This window comes from Bubalus bubalis, chromosome 2 (assembly GCF_019923935.1).
Source record: "Bubalus bubalis isolate 160015118507 breed Murrah chromosome 2, NDDB_SH_1, whole genome shotgun sequence".
NCBI classification, from domain to species: Eukaryota; Metazoa; Chordata; class Mammalia; order Artiodactyla; family Bovidae; genus Bubalus; species Bubalus bubalis.
The window spans coordinates 35,150,925-35,176,403 of record NC_059158.1 but is presented as its reverse complement, the minus strand read 5'-3'; the positions used below and the strand labels follow the sequence as shown (position 1 = coordinate 35,176,403).

General features: G+C 53.2%; 3 protein-coding genes across 12 annotated transcripts in view; 2 read left to right on the top strand and 1 right to left on the bottom strand.

Moving 5' to 3' along the window:
* Positions 1 to 310: 310 nt before the first annotated feature.
* MRPL2 (mitochondrial ribosomal protein L2) lies at positions 311 to 4,544 on the bottom strand. The gene is made up of 7 exons (XM_006069235.4): positions 4,340 to 4,544; positions 2,564 to 2,732; positions 1,672 to 1,813; positions 1,447 to 1,562; positions 1,261 to 1,371; positions 909 to 982; positions 311 to 566 (listed from the first exon to the last, which is right to left on the bottom strand). Exons 1-7 carry the CDS (start codon positions 4,433 to 4,435, stop codon positions 354 to 356), a joined length of 921 nt encoding a protein of 306 aa, XP_006069297.1. The 5' UTR covers positions 4,436 to 4,544; the 3' UTR covers positions 311 to 353.
* Positions 4,545 to 4,657: 113 nt separating this feature from the next.
* Positions 4,658 to 18,936, top strand: KLC4 (kinesin light chain 4). Of its 9 annotated transcripts, none has more exons than XM_044929835.1 (17): positions 4,665 to 4,761; positions 5,063 to 5,656; positions 6,359 to 6,640; positions 7,605 to 7,835; positions 9,390 to 9,471; positions 10,529 to 10,739; positions 11,176 to 11,263; positions 14,358 to 14,459; positions 14,702 to 14,875; positions 15,196 to 15,295; positions 15,500 to 15,552; positions 15,732 to 15,802; positions 15,979 to 16,087; positions 16,676 to 16,816; positions 17,081 to 17,196; positions 17,517 to 17,580; positions 18,466 to 18,936. In XM_044929835.1, exons 3-17 carry the CDS (start codon positions 6,383 to 6,385, stop codon positions 18,514 to 18,516), a joined length of 1,851 nt encoding a protein of 616 aa, XP_044785770.1. In that variant the 5' UTR covers positions 4,665 to 4,761; positions 5,063 to 5,656; positions 6,359 to 6,382; the 3' UTR covers positions 18,517 to 18,936. The 9 variants fall into 9 exon arrangements, 8 of the variants coding, with proteins under 8 accessions (XP_044785777.1, XP_044785770.1, XP_044785776.1 ...); XM_044929841.1 differs by lacking the exon at positions 4,665 to 4,761 and adding an exon at positions 5,657 to 5,735 and having other exon boundaries at positions 4,771 to 5,227; XM_044929838.1 differs by lacking the exon at positions 4,665 to 4,761 and having other exon boundaries at positions 4,771 to 5,227; positions 5,572 to 5,656.
* Positions 18,937 to 20,146: 1,210 nt separating this feature from the next.
* The window catches only part of PTK7 (protein tyrosine kinase 7 (inactive)), a 64,258-nt gene continuing 58,925 nt past the window's right edge, over positions 20,147 to 25,479 (top strand). The window contains exon 1 of one of the 2 annotated variants that reach the window (XM_025269591.3): positions 20,147 to 20,426. In XM_025269591.3, coding sequence (XP_025125376.2) covers positions 20,348 to 20,426 — 79 coding nt within the window. In that variant the 5' untranslated portion in view covers positions 20,147 to 20,347. Of the gene's footprint in view, positions 20,427 to 21,059; positions 21,121 to 25,479 lie in introns of those variants that run through there. The other variant, XM_044929831.2, reaches the window with a different exon arrangement.

Genomic DNA, 25,479 nt, shown 5'->3' with positions numbered 1-25,479 from the left:
ACCTCGGCGACGCACGGCGCCTCCTCTCCGGCGCCGCCCTTTCCTCTTCCTTTTGGTCCCCCTCCTCCTGCCACCGGAAGTACCTGCGCCTCTAACCAAAGTCAGAACGGGAGACGACTTTGGAGGTCATTTACTCCCTCTCCGTGACATATAGTGGGACTGAGGCCAGGGGGCGGCTGGAAGTGAGACGGCGGGCCGGCCCCAGTCGTCGCCCTATATTTTCCTTTCTCCTCCCCCAACGGTTGTTCACTTCCGTCCCCTCCAACACCTGTCCAGTAATGTACCATGCTCCCCAGAAAAACCAGAAACATTAAAAAAAAAAATAGGGGCCATTTTATTAGAGTCCAGGAATATCAGTTCTGGGCAGCAGCTGAGGGCAGCTTCACGTAACTCTTCATGGGGGGCAGCGGCCGGATCTTTCGGCCTGCCCAGCCACCCTTGCGGTGCCATCGCCCACTGTTCGGCCTCTTTCCCAGCCAGCGGTTCCGCCCAGCCTTGCCGATGACCCGTTTGTTGTGGTCAACGTTGGAGACTCGGCCCACTGTGGCTATGCACGTCTCCAGCACCTGATGGAGAGAGCAGATGGAGGGGAATGCACCATGCGGGAAAAGAGCCTGACACGTTGAGGGCAGGGACTCTGGGGAACTTCTCAAACTCAAGGAAAGAAAGGGAGAAAATACGGGAAAAGTACAACATAACGGAACCCAAATGCAGGTCCTACAGTAGTTGAGAATGAAAGGCACTGCTCCCTACTGCCAGCCTGACAAGGCACACCTGGTCACATGGCAAAAAGGACAGACCTAGCTCCAGGCACTTGCCAACATAAAACACCTGGGAGCTATCCCGGACAGGTAAGGTACATTCCAAAAATTCCTCCTGTACTGACCCCTCCCACCCCCACCACGCACCTGCATCTGCCTCTTAGAGGGCAGCTGGATAATGGCTGTCCCGTTCACCTTCCGTAGCAGCACGCCACAGGTCCCTGGGGAAGGGAAGAAACAGCTGCAACCCTCCACAGAGCAGGAGGTGGGAGCCACCACCCCACACACTGCCCTTGCTTTCCCTTTGAGGAGTAGAAACAGTGAAGCAGGAGGCATGTGTGGTTTTAGGTCAAAAACACAACCACCTCTTCAGCCTTGTTTTTCCCTCTTTTTCTCTGCCAGTGGACAAGATGTGGGCCCATGGGTTCAAAGAGCTGCAACCTCAAGTACCCCCTGGCCTTTCAAACTGTAAGATCCCAACAAGTTCCTTTCTTCATACCGGCAGCTCGGATATACTGGGCCCCGCGGCCTGGCTCACTCTCCACATTGTTGATGAGGGTCCCCACTGGCAAGGCCCCAAGAGGATGGGCGTCCCCTTCCCGAGCAGCAACTAAAAGACAGAATTTCGTCAGCACCAGCACCCTTGAGCCTCTCAGCCCACACACATCTGGTGGTCATCACTCACCTGCCATTCGGCCTATGTGGTCAGAGTTCAGGATCGTGTCTCCAGCCTTCATGTTTTCTGTGGCAATGATCCAGCGTTTCCGGTTGCCCCCAGCAACCAGAGCTATGTCTGCTGACCTGTGCAGAGTGAGGGACAGGTAAGGAAACCACCTAGGCAGCCTCACATCTCCTGAAAAGCCACAGAGCAGTCAGCCAGCCACACCACCACTTCACATCCCAAACTTGCCTACAGGGATCATAGCGGACAAATATGACCTTCTCCTCAAAGGGTCCTGGCTTGGATTCCTGCTCGGGCCGGAACCGCAGAAAGTCAATCATTCGATAACGCTGCTTGTGGCCCCCGCCAATACCATGCACCTGGATACGGCCTGTGGTCAGGACAGCACAGGATCATGACCAGGTCAGATGAGTCAGTTCCCAACACTGGGAACAGACACATCCTAGGCAGAGGGCAGTACTTTCCCAACATTACAACACAAGCAGAAAATGATTAAAATTTGCATAGCACAATGGGGTAAGTGGGAGTGAACACCCACGTGGAACTTGGTAAAAACACAGTTACAGGGGGTGCTTCCCTGCTGGCTCAGTGGTAAAGAAGCTGCCTACCAATGCAGGAGACAGGGGTTTGATCTCTGGTCTGGGAAGATGCCACATGCTATGGGGCAACTAAGCCCATGTGCCACAACTCTTGAGCCTGTGCTCTAGTGCCTGGGAACTGCCACTACTGAGCCCACATGCTTCAACTACTGAAGCTTGAGCACCCTAGAGCCCGTGCTCCACAAGAAAAGCCAAGTAGCCCCAGCTCGCCACAAGCAGAGAAAAATCCTGAGCAGCAACAAAGATCCAGTACAGCCAAAAATACTTTTTGAAGGGTGTGCAGGAAAATGTCATGGAATTTCCTGAGTATGTCCAGTTTTCTTCCATTACCTACCTTTAGGAGCACCGGCTCTTTATGTTGTTTTCTATTCTATTCTCTCACTCTTACACACATACTACATGCAGGAGGAGTCCAATAAATGCTTTTTAACTACATTCCTCTGCCTGTATCAAAATACAGGCCAAGGGTCCTACCATGTTTTTGCTCTTTACTGCTGAAATCTTCTTGCCCTTGTTCTTACCTGTGTGGTTTCGGCCCCCAGACTTCCTCATCTTTACTGGCATAGTGGTATACTTAGTACGACTCTTCCAGGACACAAACTTAGCACTAAGGGCCACAGAGGTAAGGACTGGGCGGCTGGGAAGCAACATCGACGCAGAGGGCAGCTGAAGGAGGACATTGTTTGTCACCTAGAAATAAACAGAAATCTTTTTCACTTGAAAGCTAATTGAAGGAGAAGCCTCAGAGAGCCAAGAGAGAGGGCACAAAGTTTAGCTTGTGACTTCCTTCCTCCTGGAAGCGTCCCAGACCAGCTACCCCAAAACTCTACCCTTCACAAATACCAGTTCAGAATGTTATCTAGGTGCATGTGTGTTGATCACCTCTCCTCATCTGATCCTCTCACCTCTGAAGTATTTCTTCAATGGAATGTTCTCCCCTTGATGCATCTTCTTCCAAATTTGCCTCAAAACTCTCCTCTAAGAAACTTTTCCTTCCTTAAACAACTACCTTCTCCAGCACTGGTTAATTCCTATATATCTATGTACCACCATCAGCACCAATGCCTTCTGCCCATTTTGCTGCATGTTTCTGAGAATTTTCCAAATATGAATGGAGGGGAGAGATCATTTATGTCTTGTTCCCTACTGTTTTCTCAGCATTTACACAGTAGGTTGTTGGTTTGGTTTTGAATTTGAAGTACACATCTGCCAAACTCTACCATCAGTCTGAAAGGTCCAGAGAGGGTAAGACTAACTTTCCTGTAATCACTAGTTACCCAGGTCAACAACTTGGCACTTGCCATGGGTGCTTGCCATCTACCTCTACAAGGATTAAATCATGTGCTGCGGCAGTTGCTGACCTCCAACACCCCCTGACGGAGCTCAGGATGGACAGCAGAAATGAGGCACCTGTGTTCCCAAAAACCTGGCATGACAGATCTTCAGATAGTTAGATATTCTTGGGAGCTGATTTTTATGAGCCCAATTCTTTTATCTCTTCTTATCGAGAAAAACACTAAAATTCTTTATGCTGACAACTGTTTCTCGTGACTAGCAGAAGCTTCACAAAACCAGCAGAAACATTAAAAAAAAAACCTGTGCTTGATTGCAGCCCACTCCCCCTTTACCAAAATCACATACATACTGTCCTTCCCTTCTGCCTCTCTGGAGCAGTTTCTCAGAGCTATCTGAGGTGCTATCTCCTGGGCTGCAGTCCTCACATTTCCCCAAATAAAACAACTCTCATGACATGCATTTTTTAAGTCAACACCCTTGGGAACTTTGTGATATCTTCATGTTAGTCTCCAATTCTCGGTTATCTTGACCTTAATTCCATAATCTCAGCAGTAACTCATCCTTAATGGCTATAATAATGGTTAAGAGTCCGGGCTCTGAAGCCAGACTGCCTAGCTCCAATGGTTGGTGTATGACCTTGACTACTGATGTATTCTCATATATAAACTGGGACTGATAATAACTGTAAATGGTTAAAAGGGATTCACTTATTTAAAACGTTTATTATGTTTGGCTTATAAGAAGACAATAAATGTAAGTTACTGAAACTTGTGCTTTTGTCTACAAATCACTTCACCTCCAATATCTCGTTTGAGGACTCCAGTGACCCTGTGAGATAGCAACACTTAGGAAAGAGAAAGCTGAGGCTGAGCGTGACTTATTAAAGGTCACGGGCCGATGTGACTCCTAATCAGACTCTCATCTCCCACCTCGATTCTTCTGGAGGCCCCTCTCCGGCAGCCGGAGTGGAAACAACTACATTCCCGGCTAAGATGGATTACCTGGGCGGCCGGGAGCAGGCTTGGGCCGGGGACGGCGGCAATCCGGGGGGTCAGGCTCAGTGAGCCAAGAGCGCGGGTCACTACCCGCAGGGCCATGAGTTTGGCCAGATTCAGGCGTGCTCAGGACGCCACCATCACCTTTAGCCTGGCCGCCTGGCGCTCCTGGATGACGCTAACAGGTCCCCATGCCGTCACCCCAACATGACGTAAAAAGAGGCGGGCCGAGAACCCGACACAAAGCTAGTCACACATCTCCTTTCCTTCCTGAGCATAGTATAGCCAATCCCGGAGCGACTCTTGGGTCGCGTGACTAGGGAACAGGTCCCGCCCCTCGGAGCCGTCAAAACAATTGCCTCGAGCGGCAGCCATGATAGATTTAAAGGGGCAGTACCGGCAGGAGCGGCAGCCAGACCAGACTGCGGGTGAGTCTTTGAGGGTACCTCTGGGGCTGAGAGTTGAGGTCCCGCTACCTCTTTGCTGCATTCCCGGAGAGATGAACAAATGAGCCCCTCGGACTGAACTCACAGAACTCCAGACTCAAAAACTCCGCCCCCCGCGATTCTTCCCGCCCCTCGGCATCCAGACAGACGGACAGACGGCCTGCCCCGCCCCCTGTGCTACCGACTGACTCAGTAACCTCGGGATTGTCAGGCCCCAGGTCTTTGCCCGCGGCGTGGACCTCGGTCGCCCACCCGCATCTTCTGCTGGCCCATTTCTCTCTAGCCCCACCCTGGGCCTCAGGGCAGGTCGACAGCCTGGGACACTTCTCCACCGCAGTCCCAGGCCCGGGAGATCAACTTCCAGCACCGCGTTTCCCTGCGATTCCGCAGCTGCTCACGGACCTGCCATTTTCCCCTGCATCATCGGGCCTCTGGGAGTCACCCTAAGGTGACTCCTTTCAGAGTCTGTTAGTATGTGGTCATAATAGACACAAAGCCATAGAAGTGACTGGGCTAGGAGTGACCAGGTCTTCCTTCTCACCCGTTCCCAGACACGCCCCTTGCCGCAGGTCTCAGATTAAATCTCACTCCCTTCTTGGGAGAAAATAGCTCCCCAGGCTTGGAGTGGGAGGTTGGCTTGGGGAAGGAGGAGGGACGTTGGTCGTCTTTGAAGACCTGTAGGCAAGGGAGGGAGGGCGTTTGTCCTGGGTGGGGCTCCATGCCAGGTCCTCTGGGTGGCTGTGAAGTGGTGAGGGAAGGGGTGGGAACGCTGGACTTCTGGACTTTGGGCAGGGCAGATCCTTCTGGGTCCCTGGCTGCTTGAACAGAGTTTCTTCCGGGCTCCTGCCTGAACGCCACAACCAAGGGCTCTATACAGGTAAGAAGACTTCAAAGATGAGAAGCAAGGCCCTTTTGAGGAAGTAGGAAGACAGCTTGGAAGAAACAGAGCTGACCAGGCATGGAGATGCTGGGCTTAGCCCCGTGGGTGACTCAGCCTGAACACCTTGAGCCTCTAGGCCCCTCTCATCTGGGTCCTGCAGCTCCTCTCTTTTTCGTCTCCCTCGCTGTCTTGATTTAACTTTGAAACTTATTCCTTCCCCTTTTTGGAAAACACTGCGGTATTTTCTGCATACCTTCTGCCTGCTTTAACTCCATTCCCTTTGCAGCTCTATCAGACAGACACCCTCTGTGTTGTCTATGGTGCTGTCTCTCCTTTCCTGATTCCTTTTCCTAACCCAAACTCTCTCTTCTCCAGGTCCTTTTTTTTTTTTTTTTTAATTGTGTTAATTCTAAATCCTGCTGCTACTTCTCTGCACCTTTGTTCTTTCTACAGTTTTTCTTCTTTCAAGTCAATTCCTTTCCCTCTGTCTTTCCCACAACCTTAGCTTTGTGTCTAGTGTTGTTACAGGCTGTCTGCTCACTGGTCACTCTCCCTCCAATTAAACTTCAGGGTTCCCCTACCCCCACCCCTGCTATGGTCTCTGGTCCCTTCACTTGGATCCCTACCACTCGCTAATCAAGGCGCACAGCCACTCTTTCCTAATCTTTACCCCAGCTGAGCTCTGTTGTTTCTCTGTAGCCCAGGCAAGGTCCCCCGGCCAGGATGTCGGGCCTGGTGTTGGGACAGCGGGATGAGCCTGCAGGGCACCGGCTCAGCCAGGAGGAGATCCTGGGGAGCACCCGTCTGGTGAGCCAGGGGCTGGAAGCTCTCCACAGTGAACACCAGGCTGTGCTGCAAAGCCTCTCCCAGACCATCGAGTGTCTGCAGCAGGGTGGCCATGAAGAAGGCCTGGTACATGAGAAGGCCCGGCAGCTGCGCCGTTCCATGGAAAACATAGAGCTGGGGCTGAGTGAGGCCCAGGTGAGCAGGAGGAGGTGGTGCCAAGTGGCCCTGGGTAGATGGAGGAGCAGTTGTCTGATTGGAGCTTTCGGGTTGTTTGGGATCCTCTTGTCCTAGCCGCTTGGATTCATTCACCCAATAAATATGTATTAAGTTTCTACCACGTGCCAGACACTACTCTCCAGATACATCACTGAATAAGAACAACCATAAATCTTGGCCATCTTGGCGCTTACATTCTAGCTGGGAGAGGCAGGCTTTAGACAAATAAATGATTCAGTATGCCAGAGTGATAATCATTAAGGACAAAAGGATAAAAATCAAGCAAGGAAGGGGGTTGCGGTATATGGTGAGAGGATGCAGTTTTAGATAGGGTGGCCAATAGGAGCCTCACTGAAAAGGTGTCATTTGAGCAAAGAATTGAAGACGAAGGAACGAGTCACACAATAAATGGGGGAAGAACATCCGAAGCACCGTGCAAAGGCCCCGACCTGGAGCCTTTCCGGTGAGTTCAGTGAAAGGCCCGCGTGGCTGCTGGACTGTGAATACGGGGAAGCAAAATAGAAAATGAAGTTGAAGAGGCAGTTGGGGTGGGGACAGATCACGTGGAACTGTAGGCCATCATAAGGACTCGACTTTTACTGTGAGTGAGATGGAAGCTATTGGAATGTGTTGACCAGAGGAGTAACGTGGTCTAACATTTTGAAAAGATTGTCATCTGGCTGCAGGGTTGAGAACAGACTCTAGGGGAACAGGGGCAGAAACAAGGAGACCAGTGAGGAGGCAATTACCGTAATCCAGCTGGGAATTGATAGTGGCTTGGCCCAGGCTAGCCCTGGAAGTGGTGAGAAATTTGATTCAGGGTATGTTTGGAAGGTAGACTCATCACTACCCCACCCTACCTCTGGGTCTTGCCGGCTCCCCTCCCGCCTACCCCTCAACTCTCCTAGCCGGAGCCCAGCGCTCACAGGATGTGCCCACCTAGGTGATGCTGGCTTTGGCCAACCACCTGAGCACAGTGGAGTCAGAGAAACAGAAGCTGCGGGCACAGGTCCGGCGGCTCTGCCAGGAGAACCAGTGGCTCCGGGACGAGCTGGCCGGCACCCAGCAGCGGCTCCAGCGCAGCGAACAGGCCGTGGCTCAGCTGGAGGAGGAGAAGAAGCACCTGGAGTTCCTGGGGCAGCTGCGGCAGTACGACGAGGATGGGCACGCTGCGGTGAGCATGCGCAGGACAGCTGGGCGTCACCACACGCACAGGGCCGTGGCTGCGTCATCCTCTCGAGGACCAGCAGCCCTGCCCGATCTGCCCCGACCTGGCAGGATTCAGGTCCTGACCCCAGCTCCAGAGGACAGCAAGGGAGAAGCCAGTCACTCGTTCAGTCAAAATTTGATTAAATGACTGCTATGTGTCAGGCGCACTCTGCTGGGGGGGCAACAGTGAACAGGATAAAGTTCCTGCTCCCATAATAATAGATTTTTGGCATTTGGACAGTTGCAATTTAGAATCCTAAGCGCTGTAGGGAAAACACAGCCCAGTCGAGCAAGTCCTAAAATTTGCTCTCGAAATGGATGGAATTTAACCTTCACGCAGCAGGCATTTATATTTCTCTGTGCCTTAAGCAAGGCAAGATATGTGTCAGATCTGAGAAGCTACAAAACAGTTCCTGCCTTCTCGAGCTTATAATGTAGCTGTAGGAACAAGGCTTACGTGTGAGAACATGTATGTGACAACACAAAGCAGCCAGTGCCCCAGTGCTAAAGGAGAGGTTCAGGCAGTGTGGGAGGAGTCCCAAGGAGATAGGTTCCTAGGGGCTGGGATGGATTGAAAGATTGACAGAGGAGGCGGGGTACAGGGATGGGTAAGATTTAGGTTGGATTATTTTATTTAACTGGATTAGGAATTGGGGTGGATTTTGATGGTCTATGAGGGAGAAGGGGGAGCTCTCTAGACCAGATGTGTGTGTGTGTGTGTGTGTGTGTGTGTGTGTGTGAGTCATAAGGCACCAGGGCTGGAAAGGTGGCCTGACCCAGGGACAGTGGGATGATTTGACAGTGGGTCACCCTGGTGAAGCTGGGCAGGAGAGTTGGAAGTGTTTGTACAAGGCTACAGTGCTTGTTGGGGTGAAGCAATTTTGCCTGGTATGAAAGTAGGTTGACAGTGAGAACTGGGCATTATGTCCAGAACAAGCGGTAGCAGATGATGGACACTAGGCAGAGCTAGACACTCTGGGTATGTGTCAATAAGATAGGACACACCCCTGCCCTCAGGGGAGACCGGACAGACATGTAATCAGTGTAAACACATGGGGATCAATGCGGGACTATAATTACCAGAGTCATCGAGGGAGAGAGAGATGGCGGGTGAGGGTACTTAGGAAGGAAACTCTCTGGATGTGAAGGAACGGAAAGTCATGAGATTTTGGCTGAAGCGTCTCTTGTTTGTTTGGGGTTTTTTTTGTTGTTGTTTTGTTTTTGGCTGCACTGCATGGCTTGGAGGATTTTAGTTCCCCAACTGGGGATCAACCTGCACCCCTTCCAGCGGAAACTCAGAGTCTTAACCACTGGACTATCAGAGAAACCCCCATCTTTGTTTTTTAATGAACACGAGAGGCCTAGGCTTGGCAGGACAGATGCTGGCCTTCCCAGGGGCAGGGACAGCAACAGGGGATTTGTCCTAGACCCCACCTGTCAATGATGTCACGGTTTAGAGGGGGCTTGAAGAGGCTGCCAGGACTATCTCATCTCAGACATTCTGCTGCTTCCCTTCCAGGAGGAGAAGGAAGGTGATGCCTCCAAGGATTCCCTGGATGACCTCTTCCCCAACGAGGAGGAAGAGGACCCCAGCAATGGCTGTGAGTCTATGCCTCTGGAGTTGGAGGGTGAAGTGGGGGCAGCAAGGGGGCTGGTGAACACAGGATGCTCACCGTCCAGGAATGGGTTCTCCACTGCCTCTGGAGATGGGCTAGGGACCAGTACTTTGATTCCCTCAGCTTCCCCCTTATTCATCAACGTTTATTAAGCACGTAGCCCATGCCAGGCACTGTGCCAGGCACCAGGGAGTCAAAGATGAGAACGACAGGATTTTTGCCGGTAAGGAGCTCACTCAAGACTGGGAGAGTGCCCCTGGAGTGAAGAGCATGAGCTCCTCAAGGGAGAGGACCAGGTCTTTCTTACCTTTGTATCCCTGGTGCAGGCCCTTCCTCAGGATTTCTGAGTAGTTGTTTTTTTTTAATTGCGCTGGGTCTTTGTCGTTGTGCGCCGGCTTTCCCTAGTTGTGGCCAGTCAGGGCTGCTCTTCGTTGCAGTGCTTGGACTTCTCATTGCAGTGGCTGCTCTTGCTGTGGGCCACAGGCTTTAGGCACGTGGTCTTCAGTGGTTGCAGCACTTGGGCTTTAGAGTCAGGGCTCAGTTGTTGTGGGGCATGGACTTAGTTTCCCTGTGGCATGTGGAATCTCCCCAGACCAGGGACTGAACACGTGTTCCCTGCACTGGCAGCCATATTCTCATCCACTGTACCACCAGGGAAGTCCATTGAGTAGTTTGTTGAATGAATGAATGACTGAGTGAACAAATGGGATTGTGATGGGCACAGAGGCAAAGAGGTGAGCAGAGCAGTAGCAGTTGAGGGACTTCCCTAGTGGTCCAGTGGCTAGGACTCTGAGCTTTCACTGCTGTGGGCCCAGGTTTGATCCCTGGCTGGGGAACTAAGATCCTGCAAGCTGTGGTGGAGCCAATAAAATTTTAAGAAAAGAAAAGAGTAGCAAGTTGAGGCAGGTCTCTGCCGGCAGGGAGCCTGGTCGGGGTTGGTCACAGGCAGGGAGAATGACCTGAATGGGGAGGGGCGGGCGGACAGTGGAGGGAGAGCTGGTGTCATCTGAGGGAGTCTCTGTCGTCTTCTGTGACGGGGTAGTGTCCCGTGGCCAGGGCGCCCAGCACAGCGGCTATGAGATCCCGGCGAGGTTGCGGACACTGCACAACCTGGTGATCCAGTACGCAGCCCAGGGTCGCTATGAGGTGGCCGTGCCGCTCTGCAAGCAGGCGCTGGAGGACCTGGAGCGCACGTCCGGCCGCGGCCACCCCGACGTGGCCACCATGCTCAACATCCTGGCTCTGGTGTATCGGTGAGTGCTGCGTCCTCTCAGGAGCCTGCCTCCAGGCGTGGTCCCACCTTGACCCCCCTCTGGCTTTCATTCCTCCTCTCCACAGGGCACCTCTTCTCCCCCCCACCAGGGGGCTTCCTTGTCTCATGCTTTTACACCTGAGCCCTTGACCTCAGAATCCTCACCCCTCGGGCTTTTGGCTTCTCCTGTCTTTCCTCTGGGGAGGGTCTTTTTCTCTGTCTCTGTCTCTTGCGTCCTGTGCCTTTGGCCTCCTCCGGGCATGGCTACTCTCTGGGGGTGGTGGTGAACCCCTCTCACTGCTCCCACCAGGCTTCCTGTCTCCTCATGGCGGGGCCAGCCCCTAAATGTACCTTAGCTGTCCTGAAGGGAAGGAAGTAAGGAGATGGCTCAGCGGTAGAGTTTGGGCTAACCCCTTGTCACTTCTGTCCTCTTACAGGGACCAGAATAAGTACAAGGAAGCTGCGCTCCTGCTCAATGATGCCCTCAGCATCCGGGAGAGCACCCTGGGCCGGGACCACCCCGCTGTCAGTACTCCTTGCCCTCCCTGCCCTGTGCTTCCTCCGCTTGTCCGTCTGCTGCCCTCAGCCCACTCCCCGGGGGTCTCAGGAGCGAGGCGTGGGGACTCCTTTCTCCTACTGTCCACTCATCGCAGTGGTTCTCAGCTCTCTCAGACCCAGTATCTTCTTTTTAAAAAAATTTTTAATGGCAAAATAATTGCTTTCCAGTGTTGTGTTAGTTTCTGCTGTACAAAGGCATGAATCAGCCATATGTATACATATATCCCCCTCCCTCTTGAGCCTCCTTCCTACCCCTTTAGGTCATCACAGAATACACAGCTGAGTTCCTTGTGATGACTCCCTCTTAAAATGAATATTTTCCTGAAATTTAATTCATATAATGTAACCTACCTACCTGTATAATTTCCTCAAAAGTTGAATCATACTCTATTATAAGAGAGAAACAAGTAAACTAAAATGTAATAAGATATATAATACTTTACAGTAAAGCAAAAATACAGTAACAGTTGTGTTGAGTACAGCAATGTTAGAAGACACAGTAGTCTGATATACAATGAATGAAAAAATTTAGATATGAAAGTCGCTCAGTCGTGTCCAACTCTTTGCGATCCCATGGCCTATGCAGTCCATGGGATTCTCCAGGCCAGAATACTGGAGTGGGTAGCCTTTCCCTTCTCCAGGGGATCTTCCCAACCCAGGGATCAAACCCAGGTCTCTCGCATTGCAGACAGATTCTTTACCAGCTGAGCCACAAGGGAAGCCCTTTAGATGTAGAAGAAGTAAAACTAATAAGTCTTCTATGTAAAAGTATGTACTAGGAATGCAGTCAAGTGGGCCTTAGGAAGCATCACTGTGAACAAAGCTAGTGGAGGTGATGAAATTCCAGTTGAGCTATTTCAAATTCTAAAAGATGATGCTGTTAAAGTGCTGCACTCAATATGCCAGCAAATTTGGAAAACTCAGCAGTGGCCGCAGGACTGGAAAAGGTCAGTTTTCATTCCAATCCCAAAGAAAGGCAGCGTCAAAGAATGTTCAGAGTACTGCATAACTGCTCTCATCTTACACGCTAGCAAAGTAATGCTCAAAATTCTCCAAGCCAGGCTTCAACAGTACCTGAACTGAGAACTTCTAGATGTTCAAGCTGGATTTAGAAAAGGCAGAGGAACCAGAAATCAAATTACCAACATCCACTGGATCATAGAAAAAGCAAGAGAGTTCCAGAAAAACATCTACTTTATTAACTATGCCAAAGCTTTTGACTGTGTAGATCACAACAAACTGTGGAAAATTCTTCAAGAGATGGGAAAACCAGACCACCTTACCTGCCTCTGTATGCAGGTCAAGAAGCAACAGTTAGAACCAGACATGGAACAATGGACTGGTTCCAAATTGGGAAAGGAGTACATCAAGGCTGTATATGGTCACCCTGCTTATTTAACTTCTATGCAGAGTACATCATGAGAAACGCTGGACTGGAAGAAACACAAGCTGGAATCAAGATTGCTGGGAGAAATATCAATAACCTCAGATAGCAGATGACACCACCCTTATGGCAGAAAGTGAAGAACTAAAGAGCCTCTTGAATGTGAAAGAGCAGAGTGAAAAAGCTGGGTTAAAACTCAACATTCAAAAACTGATGATCATGGCATCTGGTCCCATCACTTCATGGCAAATAGATGGGAAAACAATGGAAACAGTGAGAGACTTTATTTTCTTGGACTGCAAAATCACTGAAGATGGTGACTGCAGCCGTGAAATTAAAAGATGCTTGCTCCTCGGAAGAAAAGCTATGACCAACCTAGACAGCATATTAAAAAATAGACATTACTTTGCCAACAAAGGTCTGTCTAGTCAAAGCTATGGTTTTTCCAGTGGTCATGTATGGATGTGAGAGTTGGAATATAAAGAAAACTGAGTGCTGAGGAATTGATGCTTTTGAACTGTGGTGTTGGAGAAGACTCTTGAGAGTCCCATGGACTGCAAGGAGATCCAACCAGTCCATCCTAAGGGAAATCAGTCCTGAATATTCATTGGAAGGACTGATGCTAAAGCTGAAACTCCAATACTTTGGCCACCTTATGAGAAGAACTGACTCACTGGAAAAGACCCTGATGCTGGGAAAGATTGAAGGCAAGAGGAGATGGGGATGACAGAGGATGAGATGGTTGGATGGCATCACCAACTCGATAGACGTGAGTTTGAGCAAGCTCTGGGAGTTGGTGATGGACAAGGAAGTCTGGCGTGCTGCAGTCCATGGGGTCGCAAAGAGTCGGACACGACTGAGCAACTGAACTGAACTGAGCTGATGTACTAGGAAAAGAGTAGGCGTTCCCTGGTGGTCCAGTGGTTAGGACTCCATGCTTTCACTGCCAAGGGCCTGGGTTCAGTCCTTGTTCAGGGAACTAAGATCACACAAGCTGCATGGTGCGGCCAAAGTAGTAATAATAGTAGTATCAACAATAAATTTTTTTAAGTTAAAAATGACATAGCAGAAATATCAGCATATATAAGATTAAAATCCAGTGTTGGGTTAAGTAATAATAGACCAGGTTTCTTTGTGACAAGAGAAAGAGAAATGACTTTAAATAGGGTCAGCATGTAAAACAAACGCTAGGTGTGTCAAAGGGAAGAAGACGAGACAAGGTATTTTTGAAAATGAGCTGGCTGGAAAAGAATTCCTTGTGTTATGACATGTGATAGGGAAGGATGATGTGTCTCAGGAAGCGTAACTCCTGTCTTGATATCCCACCAAGTGTCAAAGCTTATATTTAGTGTTTGAGTGTCTGGCAGGGCAATCAAAAGTTGCCTGAGCTGTCCCATGCAGGCACTACATCTGTAGCATACTTGATCCCCCAAAGGTATTAGTGCCCACAGAGTTTATGGCAACCAAAGGAAACCCCGCCTCCACAAATGCCTAAAAATCTCCTTCAAGGGTGAGACCACCCCCGTGGGGAATCTCAGAGCCTTGGGGGTCAGCACGTTCCCCTCCCCCCACTCACCTGTGGCTCCGGTGGCAGAGTCCATTTGTCTTGGAGTTGGGCAGCATGGGGCCTTGCTGTTCCAGGTCCTTTGTCTGATGGGGACAGGCCTGTCTTCCTAGGTGGCGGCCACACTCAACAACCTGGCTGTGCTCTATGGGAAGAGGGGCAAATACAAGGAGGCGGAGCCTCTGTGCCAGCGGGCACTGGAGATTCGAGAAAAGGTACCTGTGCCCTTCACCTGTTCTTCCCTGTTGCGGTGACCCCTCCTCCCCCATCTCTCTTCTGATCTACCCTTTTCCCTTCACTTTTTGACTCACCCTCCATCTCTCCCTGTTCCCTGTTCCTTCATTCCCTACCCCCTGCTCCCTGCGTGGGCGCGTGCGTACGCGCGCACACACACACACACACACACACACACACACTCATAGTCACAGCCATCTGTATCTCCTTTGTACCACTCCAGGTCCTGGGTACCAACCACCCAGATGTGGCAAAGCAGCTAAACAACCTGGCCCTGTTGTGCCAAAACCAGGGCAAGTATGAGGCTGTGGAACGCTATTATCGGCGGGCACTGGCCATCTATGAGGGGCAGCTGGGGTCGGACAACCCTAATGTGGCCCGGACCAAGAACAACCTGGTAAGGGAGGTAGGGGCAGACGCAGTGGGACGAGGGGAGGGGTGCACACCGCAGTCTGGTACACGGCCTCACCGCCTTTGTGCCCAGCTCGGGGGCTGCCTGTGGGTACTGAGGGGTCTGGTCCCTTCCTGTGGGAAGGCAGAAGTTCAGTAGCCTCTCAGGAGTGGAGTGGGAACACCCTGAACCCTGCAGCTGGACAAGGAGGGCGTGAGGAAGATCTCTGGGGAAAGTCATAAAGAGACCAAGAAGTGGAAATGCCAGGCCTGGCTGAGACTTTGTCTCCACCTTTTGTTCCTATGTTTTTGCCTTCCCGCCCCCAGGCTTCCTGTTACCTGAAACAAGGCAAGTATGCTGAAGCTGAGACTCTCTACAAGGAGATCCTGACGCGTGCCCATGTGCAGGAGTTTGGCTCTGTGGATGGTGAGTGGTGAGGGCCTGGTGGGGCGCTGCAGGGAGGAAAGGAAATGCACACCAAAGGTTGGTGGGGGGAGGGTTGACCACAGTGGTTCCAGGGGGAGCCAGACCCCTGTAGTCCAGCACTATTGGCCTCTGGGTCCTGGCTCCCCGCTTAGTGTCCAGCTCTGTTCTCTAACCTCGCTACCCCATCCCGTGTATCACCCCCAGATGACCACAAGCCCATCTGGATGCATGCAGAGGAGCGGGAGGAAATGAGCAAAGTGAGTTAGGGGCCCAGCCTGGGGAGGCCGGGACTTTCGGGGCCTCTGACTTATTCCTGCACCAGCCCTAGCTGCATGGCGCCTTCCCACACCCAGCCTGTACCCCAGCCCTGTGCCAGCTTGTACCCCAGCATCTCTGTACATTCACCTCTGGCTTTCCCTCCCGCTCTGTCCTGCAGAGCCGGCACCGTGAGGGCAGCACACCCTACGCCGAGTATGGAGGCTGGTACAAGGCCTGCAAAGTGAGCAGGTGAGAAGCCGGCATGGGCGGGTGGGCTCCATGCCCTCTATTGGCCCCAGATCCCCCCTCCTGGCCCTTCCCCTGCTTCCCGGGGACCTTCCCTCAGCCTTGGCTCTGCTTCCTCTCTCTCCTGCTTGTTTCCTAAGTCCATCTTCTCTTCCTTCCCTGGTCTCCCCCTGCCGCAGCCCCACAGTGAACACGACCTTGAGAAACCTCGGAGCTCTGTACAGGCGCCAGGGAAAGCTGGAGGCAGCTGAGACCCTGGAGGAATGTGCCCTGCGCTCCCGGAAACAGGTCAGGGACCAGGAGGGGAAGGAGATCCAGAGGTAGGGCCCTGGGGACAGGAGCGGGGACCACTGAGGCTGCTTGTGAGTCTCTGAAGAGTAAGAGGACAGGCTGAGGAGGAAGACTGGAGAAGCTGGTGAGACACTCTTGTGGTTGTGGTTGTTTTTAAGTGTGTTCTTACCCCTCACCTGCCCTTTGTGGTTAGGACTCCAAGTTCAAGGTTCACTTCACTAAATGGAACTATTAACAGGGAAAGATCGCCTTTTGACAATGTGAAGAATCTTGTGAGGAGGGGCATGGGCACCGTGGGTGAACGGGCTGCAGTTGAGGGAAGCTCTGAATCAAGAGTTTCTCAAATCACGGGTCTTGACTCACTGGGTCCTGAAATCAATTCATTGTGGGCCTTGGCTAAAGATAGATGTGTGTCTCTAACACATTGCAAATAGAAAAGGTGAGTGTCTCCTTTCCAGTATGTGTGTAGTCAGAAGTCGCAAGGGAAACTCTTTCCTTTGTTGTGGCTGGTAGTGAGAAAAAGTGTAAAGTCCCACCCTGAAGAGTTCAGAAGTGGGAAGTCCCAGTTCCTTCCTTTCCTTCCAGGGCACTGACCCAATCAGCCAGACCAAGGTGGCCGAGCTGCTTGGGGAGAGTGACAGTGGAAGGACCTCCCAGGAGGGCCTGGGGGGCAGCGTGAAATTTGAGGGAGGTGAAGATGCCTCGGTGGCAGTGGAGTGGTCAGGGGTAAGTCTGATCATCGCCCCTTGAACTTTCCTGCTTCTCCTTCTGGTGGTGACGACAGGCTCTGAGCCCACAGGATAGGAGGGCACCTTGTCCTCATCCCAGTCCAGTTAGCCCGTCCCTCGCGGGGGCCTCTCTGCAAGCCAGCTGTTGATCAGGCTGGGCTTCTGGGGAAGGGGCAGGTGTCCGGAATCAAAGGCAGGAATAGACTCAGAGCTCAATCTCCCTGGGATCCCTTAGCCTCTGTTCCCCATCCCTCTCTGCCAGGATGGCAGTGGGGCGCTGCAGAGGAGCGGCTCTCTGGGCAAGATCCGAGATGTGCTTCGTAGAAGCAGCGAACTCCTGGTGAGGAAGCTCCAGGGGTCCGAGCCCCGGCCTTCCAGGTACGCACTGAGACCGAGGTATGGCAAAGTAGGCAGGGCTCTGGAGAAGTGTCTTGGGAAAGAGACAGGGAGGAGGTCAGTAGGATGGCCATGGAGAGAGGGTGGGAAAAATAGTACCCCGGTGCAGGGACAATACCTAAGCAGATGCTGGTGACTGAGGAAGACTAGTGTGTGTGTGTGTGTGTGTGTGTGTGTTGGGTGGGGAGATCAGATGGTGAGGAGGCAGTGACATGAGTATGTGTGGTGGTGCCCAAGTGTCCCAAGCTTTAGGGTCACCCATGGGAAGAGAAGAGGCCTCAGTTCTTTCTTTTCCTTTGTAGCAGCAACATGAAGCGGGCAGCCTCCTTGAACTATCTGAACCAACCCAGTGCAGCGCCCCTCCAGGTGAGAGCAGTGCTCATTCAGTGCATTGTGGGTGAGAAACAAGGGACAAACCCAGTGGAAAGAGGGGAGAGTCACCTGGGATGAAGACTCTGTCAGGGAATTGGAGGTGGGCAGATAGGAATCAGGCAGACAACTTGTTGGGGGTAGTGACCCCCAAGGGACACTTTTGGGCCAGAGATAGCAGAAATAAATTAATCAGGAGGGGAACAGGAATTGATGTTCTCTTAACGGGTACTTTAGAATTATGAATAATTAAGGAATGATTTGGGGCTTCAGTGGTAAAGAATCCACCTGCAATTCCGGAGCCACAGGAAATGTGGGTTCGATCCTTGGGTCAGGAAGGTCCCCTGGAGGAGGAAATGGCAACCCACTCCAGTATTCTTGCCTGGAAAATTCCATGGACAGAGGAGCCCTGGTAGGCTACAGTCCAGGGGGTTGCAAAGGGTCAGACACAACTGAACGACTGAGCATGCACGCACATGGGGAAAGATTCGGGAACACTAATTCTCTCCCCCTGTAGCCACCATACTCCTCACCCTGCAGAGTCAGCAGTAGATGAGAAGGGAAGAGGGGAAAAAAAGTATTACCTCATCTCCATTTGAGAAAACACAGCAATGATATTTTAATGGGAAATGACCACCTGTATCAGCACATTCAAAGTATATCCCCGTATTCATGTGGTTCTTCCAGGTATATTCTCCACCAGATCTTGGCCTTCTGGGAAGTCCTAGCAAAGGCAGCACAAGTCCTAGAGCTTGAGGTTGAGGTTCCAGTTTCCATCCTGGGTCCTGAGAGAGACCGTAGCCGTGAGATGGACAGACTCCAGGGGACAGTCTTTGGGAAGCTGGGGTCTGTGGGCTGATGGCTTGGTGGTGTCTGTTTCAGGTCTCCCGGGGCCTCAGTGCCAGCAGTATGGACCTCTCTTCAAGTAGCTGACATTCAACTCACGCCCCACGTCTGCTGGGTCCCCCCACAGCCCTCACAGCATTCCCTGTTGCTCCTGGCTCTTCCAGCCCCAAGGTGGGACAGTGAAGGGGGAGCAGTTAACCAGAAGATTGCTGCTGCCCTTAGGGTCTCAGCCCCCTCCTCAGGAATCCCCTTCAGGAAGGACCCTCAGGACATCCTCCCCCCACCCTGTGGTCCTCTAGAGTAGCTAGCTCTACTACTGGGGCCCCCAAAGTGGGTAACAAGCAGGTACGCACCTCAGAGATGCAGCCTGCTGCTGGCTTTTCTGTCAGAGGGCTTGGGGCTGGCCAGCCAACCTGCCTTGCCCTGGCCTCTCTTGTTCCCTCTGCTGCCTCACTTCAGGTCCATGTATTTCACTTTTCTTAAATAAAAGAATCAGGTAACCACTGAGCCACTTGAGTCCTGATGGAGAGGGCAGGAAGCAAGGGTTGCGTCGGGGCCCTTCACAGAAGGGAGCAGGGTAGTGATGGATGGGGCAGCAGGAGGAATGTTGCTTCTTGGGTCTCTCCTCTCTTCCTTCCCCTGTTTGTATCCTCTCCAGCAGGGCCTACAGAAAGGCATCTGGGGGAAGGGGGAGGCCCACAACCCAAGGAGAAGGTGCTGTGGACTGGCTTGTCAGGGACATGTGGCGGCCATGTGGCAGGACCCTGGAGTCCTGGCGCCACTGCTCCCGGCCTGTGAGGCCCTCTGTGGCGGCCCCTCCTCCTCCCAGCTGCTTGGGGGAAGGGAGGTCTAAGAAGGCCTGGGGGGCCCTCCGGAGCCAGAGGGGGATGAGGCACTTACTATCCATCCCCTCTCAGCAGATCCTGGAGGCCCAGCAGCAGCTGGGGCCCATCTTCTAAAGCTTGACTCCTCCTGACCCGCCTCCTACACCCCTTGCTGCTTTCACAACAAAGAAAGAATGTGGGGGTGGTGGCGCTGGGGGGTGGGGGGTGCCTGGAACAAGGGCGGTACTGGGCCTCCCCACAGCTGGAGACTTGGCCATGCCCTGACATGGCCCAGACCGCTGGAGATGGACTTGGGATGAATTTGTCAGTTTAACAGCCTTCAGTCCGCCGTTCAGAGAGCCCAGTCTCTCTCTACCTTTGGGTTCCGACTGGTCCAGAGCCAAACCAGACTCTCATCATGCACTGGACCCCAGGCTACCTCTCTCCTGGGGCTCCACGGTAGATCCAGTTTACCTTGCTTGGGGACACCAAGGACACCATTCTGTTCTAGATCATCCTCCAGATATCAGGTTGCTACAAAGTGAGCCAGAGCCCACCCTTTCCCCTCCCACCAGAGAATTTGGGGGAACTATTGGCCAGAGCCCTCAGGAAAGCCTAGAACCAACCATCTTCCCCAGGAGCCACGGAATCACAAAAGTCCCTTTAGGTCCCCTGAGTCCCTGCACACGAGATGGTAGGCGCAGCGTCCGCTCTCCGACCTCGCTCAGGTCCCCACACTCCCCCGGGTCTCCTCGACTCCATCCATTCTTCATCTCCAGACCCCTCCCCCAACTACGAGCTCCTCCCCACCACGGCGGGGAGGGGGCGTCGAGGGGGCGGGGCGCCGCGCGGCGCCCAAGCGAGGAGGGGGCGTCGTGGGGCGGGGCTTGGCGGCGGCGGCGGCGCGCTAGGACTCGGAGGTACGGGGCGCGCGCGGCTCGAGCTCAGGACGCCTCCGGCTCGGACTCGGGCTCCGGCTGCGGCTGCTGCAGCGGCGCCCGCGCTCCGGTGCGCTCGGCCTCCTGGGCCCGCCGGGGATCGCTGACCGCGAGCCCGCCGTGCTCCCGCGCGCTCCCTTCCCCGATCCCACCGCGATGGGAACCGCGCGCGGAGCCCCGAGCAGCCCCTGCCGGCTGCCTCTGCTCAGCGTCTTGCTGCTGCCGCTGCTGGGCGGTGAGTCCCGGCGAGCTGGGGAACCGCGGGAGCCCCGAGGGCCGAAGAGGGCACCGGGGAGGTGGGCTGGGGCGGGGCAGACACCGTTCGTGGGTCAGGGGCTCGCTGGGGTTGGGGGGCGAGGTCCTGGCCGCCGGGAGGTGGCGAAGCCCCCGCGCACTCGGCCGGGGCCCCTCTCGCCCCGCGCCCGCGAGGACGCGTCTCTAGCCTCCCCAGAGTTTTCCCGGCCTGAGCCGAGAGTTTGCTCGGAAACTGCCGGGAGTTGCCGACTCCCGGGCTCCAGTGTCTCGTTTCTCTGCGACTACCTCCCAGTTAGGGGGTGCAGCGCGGTGGTTGGCGGTGGGGGAGGCGGGGTCTCCCCGGCAGGCTGAGCCTAGGTGAGGGAGGCCGGCCCGGGGTCGGATGCGGGACCGACCTGCGGTGCGCGGGGCGCACGGAGCTTTGTTACCTACGCCGGCCCGACGCTCCCGGCTTCCCTCCTCCAAGTTCCTGGGCCAGGCTGGATCCCGGACCGCCCCGATGGCGAGGGCGGAAGAAGGGGAAGAGTGAGGGGCCGTCCCATCTCCAGCTCTCTGGCCCGAGCCCTGAGCCCACTCCCGACCGGAGTCGGATCTAGGAGCTGAGAGTCCCGGGCTGTCGCGGTGACTAATGTGTGAAGGCCGCTGCCAAAATCGGGCATGGCCGGCCTGCAAAGGTGCGGACGGGGTTGGTTCTGTCTCTTTCCTGAATTCTCATTCTCTCTCTCCCCAGCAAGGAAAGAAACTTTCTTTCTACAGGCAGAAAGGCAAAAAAAGAGTTCATTCTGGCTTCTTGTAGGGCCTCAGGCTTTTGATGAGGGTGTGGCCCCTATCTCTAGGGCCGACTGGACCCGACCCACTTCTCGCCCGTCCCCACCCCCGCCTTTATTTCCTGACTTGGTCACACCTGAGAGTCCTCAACTGAGGTGTTGAAGTGCTTCGGAGCAAAGCGCCAAGCTACCCGCACACCCCCAAACACTCTGGACTGGAAGTATGCCTCCCCGCCCCGTCCCGTCCCCCCTTACAAAACCCAAAATCCTTGGCGATGATCCTCGCAGCAGCCCTCTCTGGGGAGACTGTGCCCAGGAGACCTGGTCCTAGCTTATCACTTTCCTCCTCCTCTGAAGAGTGGCCACTGGGAAGCTGGAGGTGGGGGGTGGGTGGGTAAAGAATTGTCTTTTTTGAGGTCTCCCTGGCCTGCCAGCTGTTGAGGGGGTTTGGTGTTGATGGACTTAACATCTCCCCCACCCTGGGTTGTAAAAGGAGAGGTAAGAACAAGTTCCCTGAGTTAGTAGGAGGTGTTCCCTGAGCCTCCCTGTGTTCCTTCTGTTGCCCTGTGTTCCTTCTGCCGTGTGGGGTGGTCATGCTCATGGCAGAACCCACATCTGCTCCCAGAGGAAGTAGGGAAGTTTTTGCACAGCCAGTATGGGAGGGGGGCTGCCCAGCCATATGGGCTGGCAGCCGGAGCTCACAGGCTTCCTAGGTCTTCCTAGGCTGTTGGGGTTTCAGTGTGTGGGGTGCCAGATAGGGCTGCCTCCACTGCTGAAGTTTCTAGAGTTCTGGGGGAGATTCTGGTGGAGACAGGGCTCACATTCAACGAAAGCTAAATTCCTTCCGTGAGAAGACAACCCTGATGTTAATCAATGTTAATCCAGTGACTGGTGTTTAGCGGAGGGAGGGGTCCTGGTGGGGGGGAGTTAGGGCAGGCTGCGGGCTGGGGACTGGAGGTCTGGAATCTCCTCTGGGGGTGGGGAGATGTCTTGTGCTCAACAAAGGAACATTTTAATGAGAGCCTTAAATCAATTCCACCAAATGTGTCTTGGTGTGGACCCTGCCCGTGTGTTGTAAACAGTTTCTGCCGAGGCTGAGGCGCCTGCTGTCTGTCTTCTGGTGAAACCCAGGGGGCTTAACCTACCCCTGGACAGCATGACTTCAGGGGGCAACGATTTTTTTAAAAATAGATTACAGTAGGTTTTTCCATCTCATTGTTAAATTGTGTAATCAGCTGGAGAGGTAGTGAGACCCCACTGTTAATAAAGTAAGAGTAAGGGACCTAGGTTGGCTAGGTTTGTGGATTAGGCCATTTTGAAGTTTGGGTAATTATGCTGTAAAGGGCTGAGGAGCTTTCTGAACTTTGAGATCCCCATTGTGATAAATATGGTGGAGGAGGAGGAGGAGGAAAGGGCTTGATGTTTGAAACCTGGGCTGCTTCTCCCTACCATCGGAATGGTCGGTTACGGTCATTACCCATCCCTGTTCCCACCCTGGTCTCTGGGTTCTTTCCTCCAGGCTCTTGTTTCTTTGGAGAGATTGAGTTGTTCTGTCCTGAGATTATGCAGCCTGTAATTCGGGCCATTTATCAGTGACGGGCTTTTCTCAGATGTTGGGATGTATGGCGGGCGGGCACGGGTAATCTCTGCCCATCGCTTGCCAAAGGATCTAGTCAGACTCCTGGCATTCAGAGCAGGGTTGAGTGGTGGAGAGGGCCCAGGCCGTGGGGATGAAGTGTTTGGCAGTACGGCAGCTCGGATCCTTTGACAGGCCCTGTGGCCCTGGCAGGCTTCTTGACCTCACAGTTTGCCTCCTCTCTGAAGGGACTTACTTCCTGGAGTTGTGCTGAGGATTAAATGTAATGAAGTATATAAAGGGCCCCTTTCTTGTGCTTCCCTCTCCTGTGGTGTGCTGAGCATACCTTTCCAGCTTTACAGTCGCCCCCAACAATAAACATTTTCCACTTACCGGAGCTCTCCGTTTCAACCCAGCTAGTCTCTTTCCCATCCCCGAAAACACCCGGGGGTTCGCAGACCTTGCTTTCCTCTCTGGCCCATCTGGTATGTGCCCATCCCCACCTCCACTTCCTCCCCGAAGCTGTCCCCCCATCTCTCCTGCTAGAAGGTGAATGCTTGGAGAACCTCTGGACCCTTAAGCCATCTTCCATATTTTTGCCCCCCTTGGGTTTTTAACTTACTGAAGGGATTTACTTACTGTAGAATTCATTACCATATCTTATTTATAATAGATCCTTATCTAGGTTTATTAAAAAATGAATGAAGCTTTTGGGTACAGGGCAGAGTGACCATTGGCAGAGGTAAGCAGCCCCATTTCCTGCTAGGCTGTGTGTTGGGGGGTGGTCTTTGTGCCTTTTCCCCGCTTTGGATTGGGGTTGCCTGCTCTACTGTGACCCAGCTAAGACACCTGATAGATCTTCCTTCCCTGTCCCTGAGCTGTCTATTCTTTGTGGCAGTTTTCTGAGTTTTGATGGCAGGATTTTTCTCCAGTAGTTCTGGGTTTGGGCATCCATCTCTACGTAGGAAACTGACCTGCCTTGGAAAGGCCACAGCTCAACCACTGTGAGCTTGGTGGGGGCTTGGATTACCTATACCTTTGCCACTCGAAACAAGGTCCACAGAGAAGTGGCATTAGCATTCTCTATTTTTTTAAAAAATTTATTTTATATTCACCTGGGCCAAGCTGTCAGTTGTGGCCACTCTTCGACTTTCATTGTGATGTGTGGGGCCTTTCCTTTGCAGCAAAGCCTTTCCTTTAGTTGCAGCATGTGGGATCTCGCTCCCTGCCCAGGGATGGAACCCGGGCCCCCTGCGTTGGGAGCATGGAGTCTTAGCCACTGGACCACAAGGAAGCCCCTCAGTCTGCAAGCTCCCAGGTGACCACACCGAAGGTTCTAGGAGTCTACTCTCAGCATCCCTCCTTGCATAGAGACTCAAGGGACAGAGCCTTCCTGTTGCAACAGTACAAAGCATGGGCCCCAGATCTTGCACGGTATTTAAAGACTGACCTTAAGTAACTTTTAGTTCATGTGAACACTCTCCAGCATGGTGTGTACACTTAAGAATGACCTCCCTTTGGGCTGAGTTTGAATTAGGTTTTGCCAGGACATTTGTCCATTAAAGGTGTGACTCCAGAGGGTTTGCAACACTAAGTGTGAAGTTCAGTTCCTTGGGGAGCCTCAGTTTTTCCTAGAGGAGCATATGTAACATTTCACAACAAGAGCCGGTGGAGAAATCGGATTTGTTCGTCAGGAGTTTGGTCTGTAGAGGACTTTTCAGGAACACGTTTGGTTCACAAAGGGAGGCAGTGTCTCTGCTAGGCTGTAACAGTCGTAGTTGTTAAAAGTTTTGGAGGATTTCATACTTTGGAGTGAGGCGGGTTTGGGTGCGTTGTGTGTGTGTTTAAGCCAGTGGCAGCTTCTGTGAAGGAGAGTGGCCAGTTCAGACTCTAATATTTGAGCCAAGAGCAGTGTGGGGCCAGGGCTTCAGTCTTTGGTGAGTCCCTGATGGAAGAAAGGGTCATTAAACCGGGTTGGGTATCCTTGGCCTGTGTCCCTGAGCCTCCCTCAGCTCTCCCTAACCTCAGTACATACCTCTCTGCTCTGTGGCCCTGGCGGAGCCACGTGGTGGGGCCGCGGGAGCGGGCGCTGGCCTCGCCCACAAGCTGCTGGTTTGTCTCTCTCCCTCCTTGAGTCCTGTGCCACCCCCCGCCCCCCAGCTGTCTGGTCCTTTGTCCCGAGGGTGTGGGGCTTCTGCCATGGTGGCTGGGGGCAGGTCCTGCCTTGGGGTTCTCTGAGTTAACTGCTCAATGCACAGTCAGCCCTGCCGAGCCCCCTGGCACTTTGGTGGAGCTGGCTGGCACAGGAGCTGCTCCAGCTAATCAGTGGTTTGAGGAAGCCCTCTGTAGTATGTCACTTTTTCCATCCTCTTTTCTTCTCGGAGTTCAGGCCATTTCCCTCCCAGTAATGCTACACTGTGGGGCAGCTGTGGGGCAGGGAGGAAGCCGTGTCCAAAGGGCTAACCTCTGCGGGTGCCTTCTCCCCTCTTGCAGCTCGGTTTGGAGTCCCCGAGCTCTCGTGTCCCTGTGTGCATTAACTCCGAGTGAACGCACAGGTGAGTGGGACGCAGTCTCCCAGGTCCCAGGTCTGCAACCTGCAGACTCCAGGTCTCCTGCCAGAAGCTTAGACCCTAATGCACCGGACATGCCCCTGCTGGCTTAGGTGTGTAGGTAACTTCTGATAACTGGGT

Coding starts and splice junctions, on each gene's coding strand:
- MRPL2 (XM_006069235.4), bottom strand. CDS start 4,435: ATGGCCCTGCGGGTAGTGACCCGCGCTCTTGGCTCACTGAGCCTGACC. Junction 2,733..4,339: donor GCCTGCTCCCGGCCGCCCAG/GTAATCCATCTT, acceptor GTTTATTTCTAG/GTGACAAACAATGTCCTCCT. Junction 1,372..1,446: donor CCACATAGGCCGAATGGCAG/GTGAGTGATGAC, acceptor TCTGTCTTTTAG/TTGCTGCTCGGGAAGGGGAC.
- KLC4 (XM_044929842.1), top strand. CDS start 6,383: ATGTCGGGCCTGGTGTTGGGACAGCGGGATGAGCCTGCAGGGCACCGG. Junction 7,836..9,389: donor ACGAGGATGGGCACGCTGCG/GTGAGCATGCGC, acceptor CTTCCCTTCCAG/GAGGAGAAGGAAGGTGATGC. Junction 14,460..14,701: donor CACTGGAGATTCGAGAAAAG/GTACCTGTGCCC, acceptor GTACCACTCCAG/GTCCTGGGTACCAACCACCC.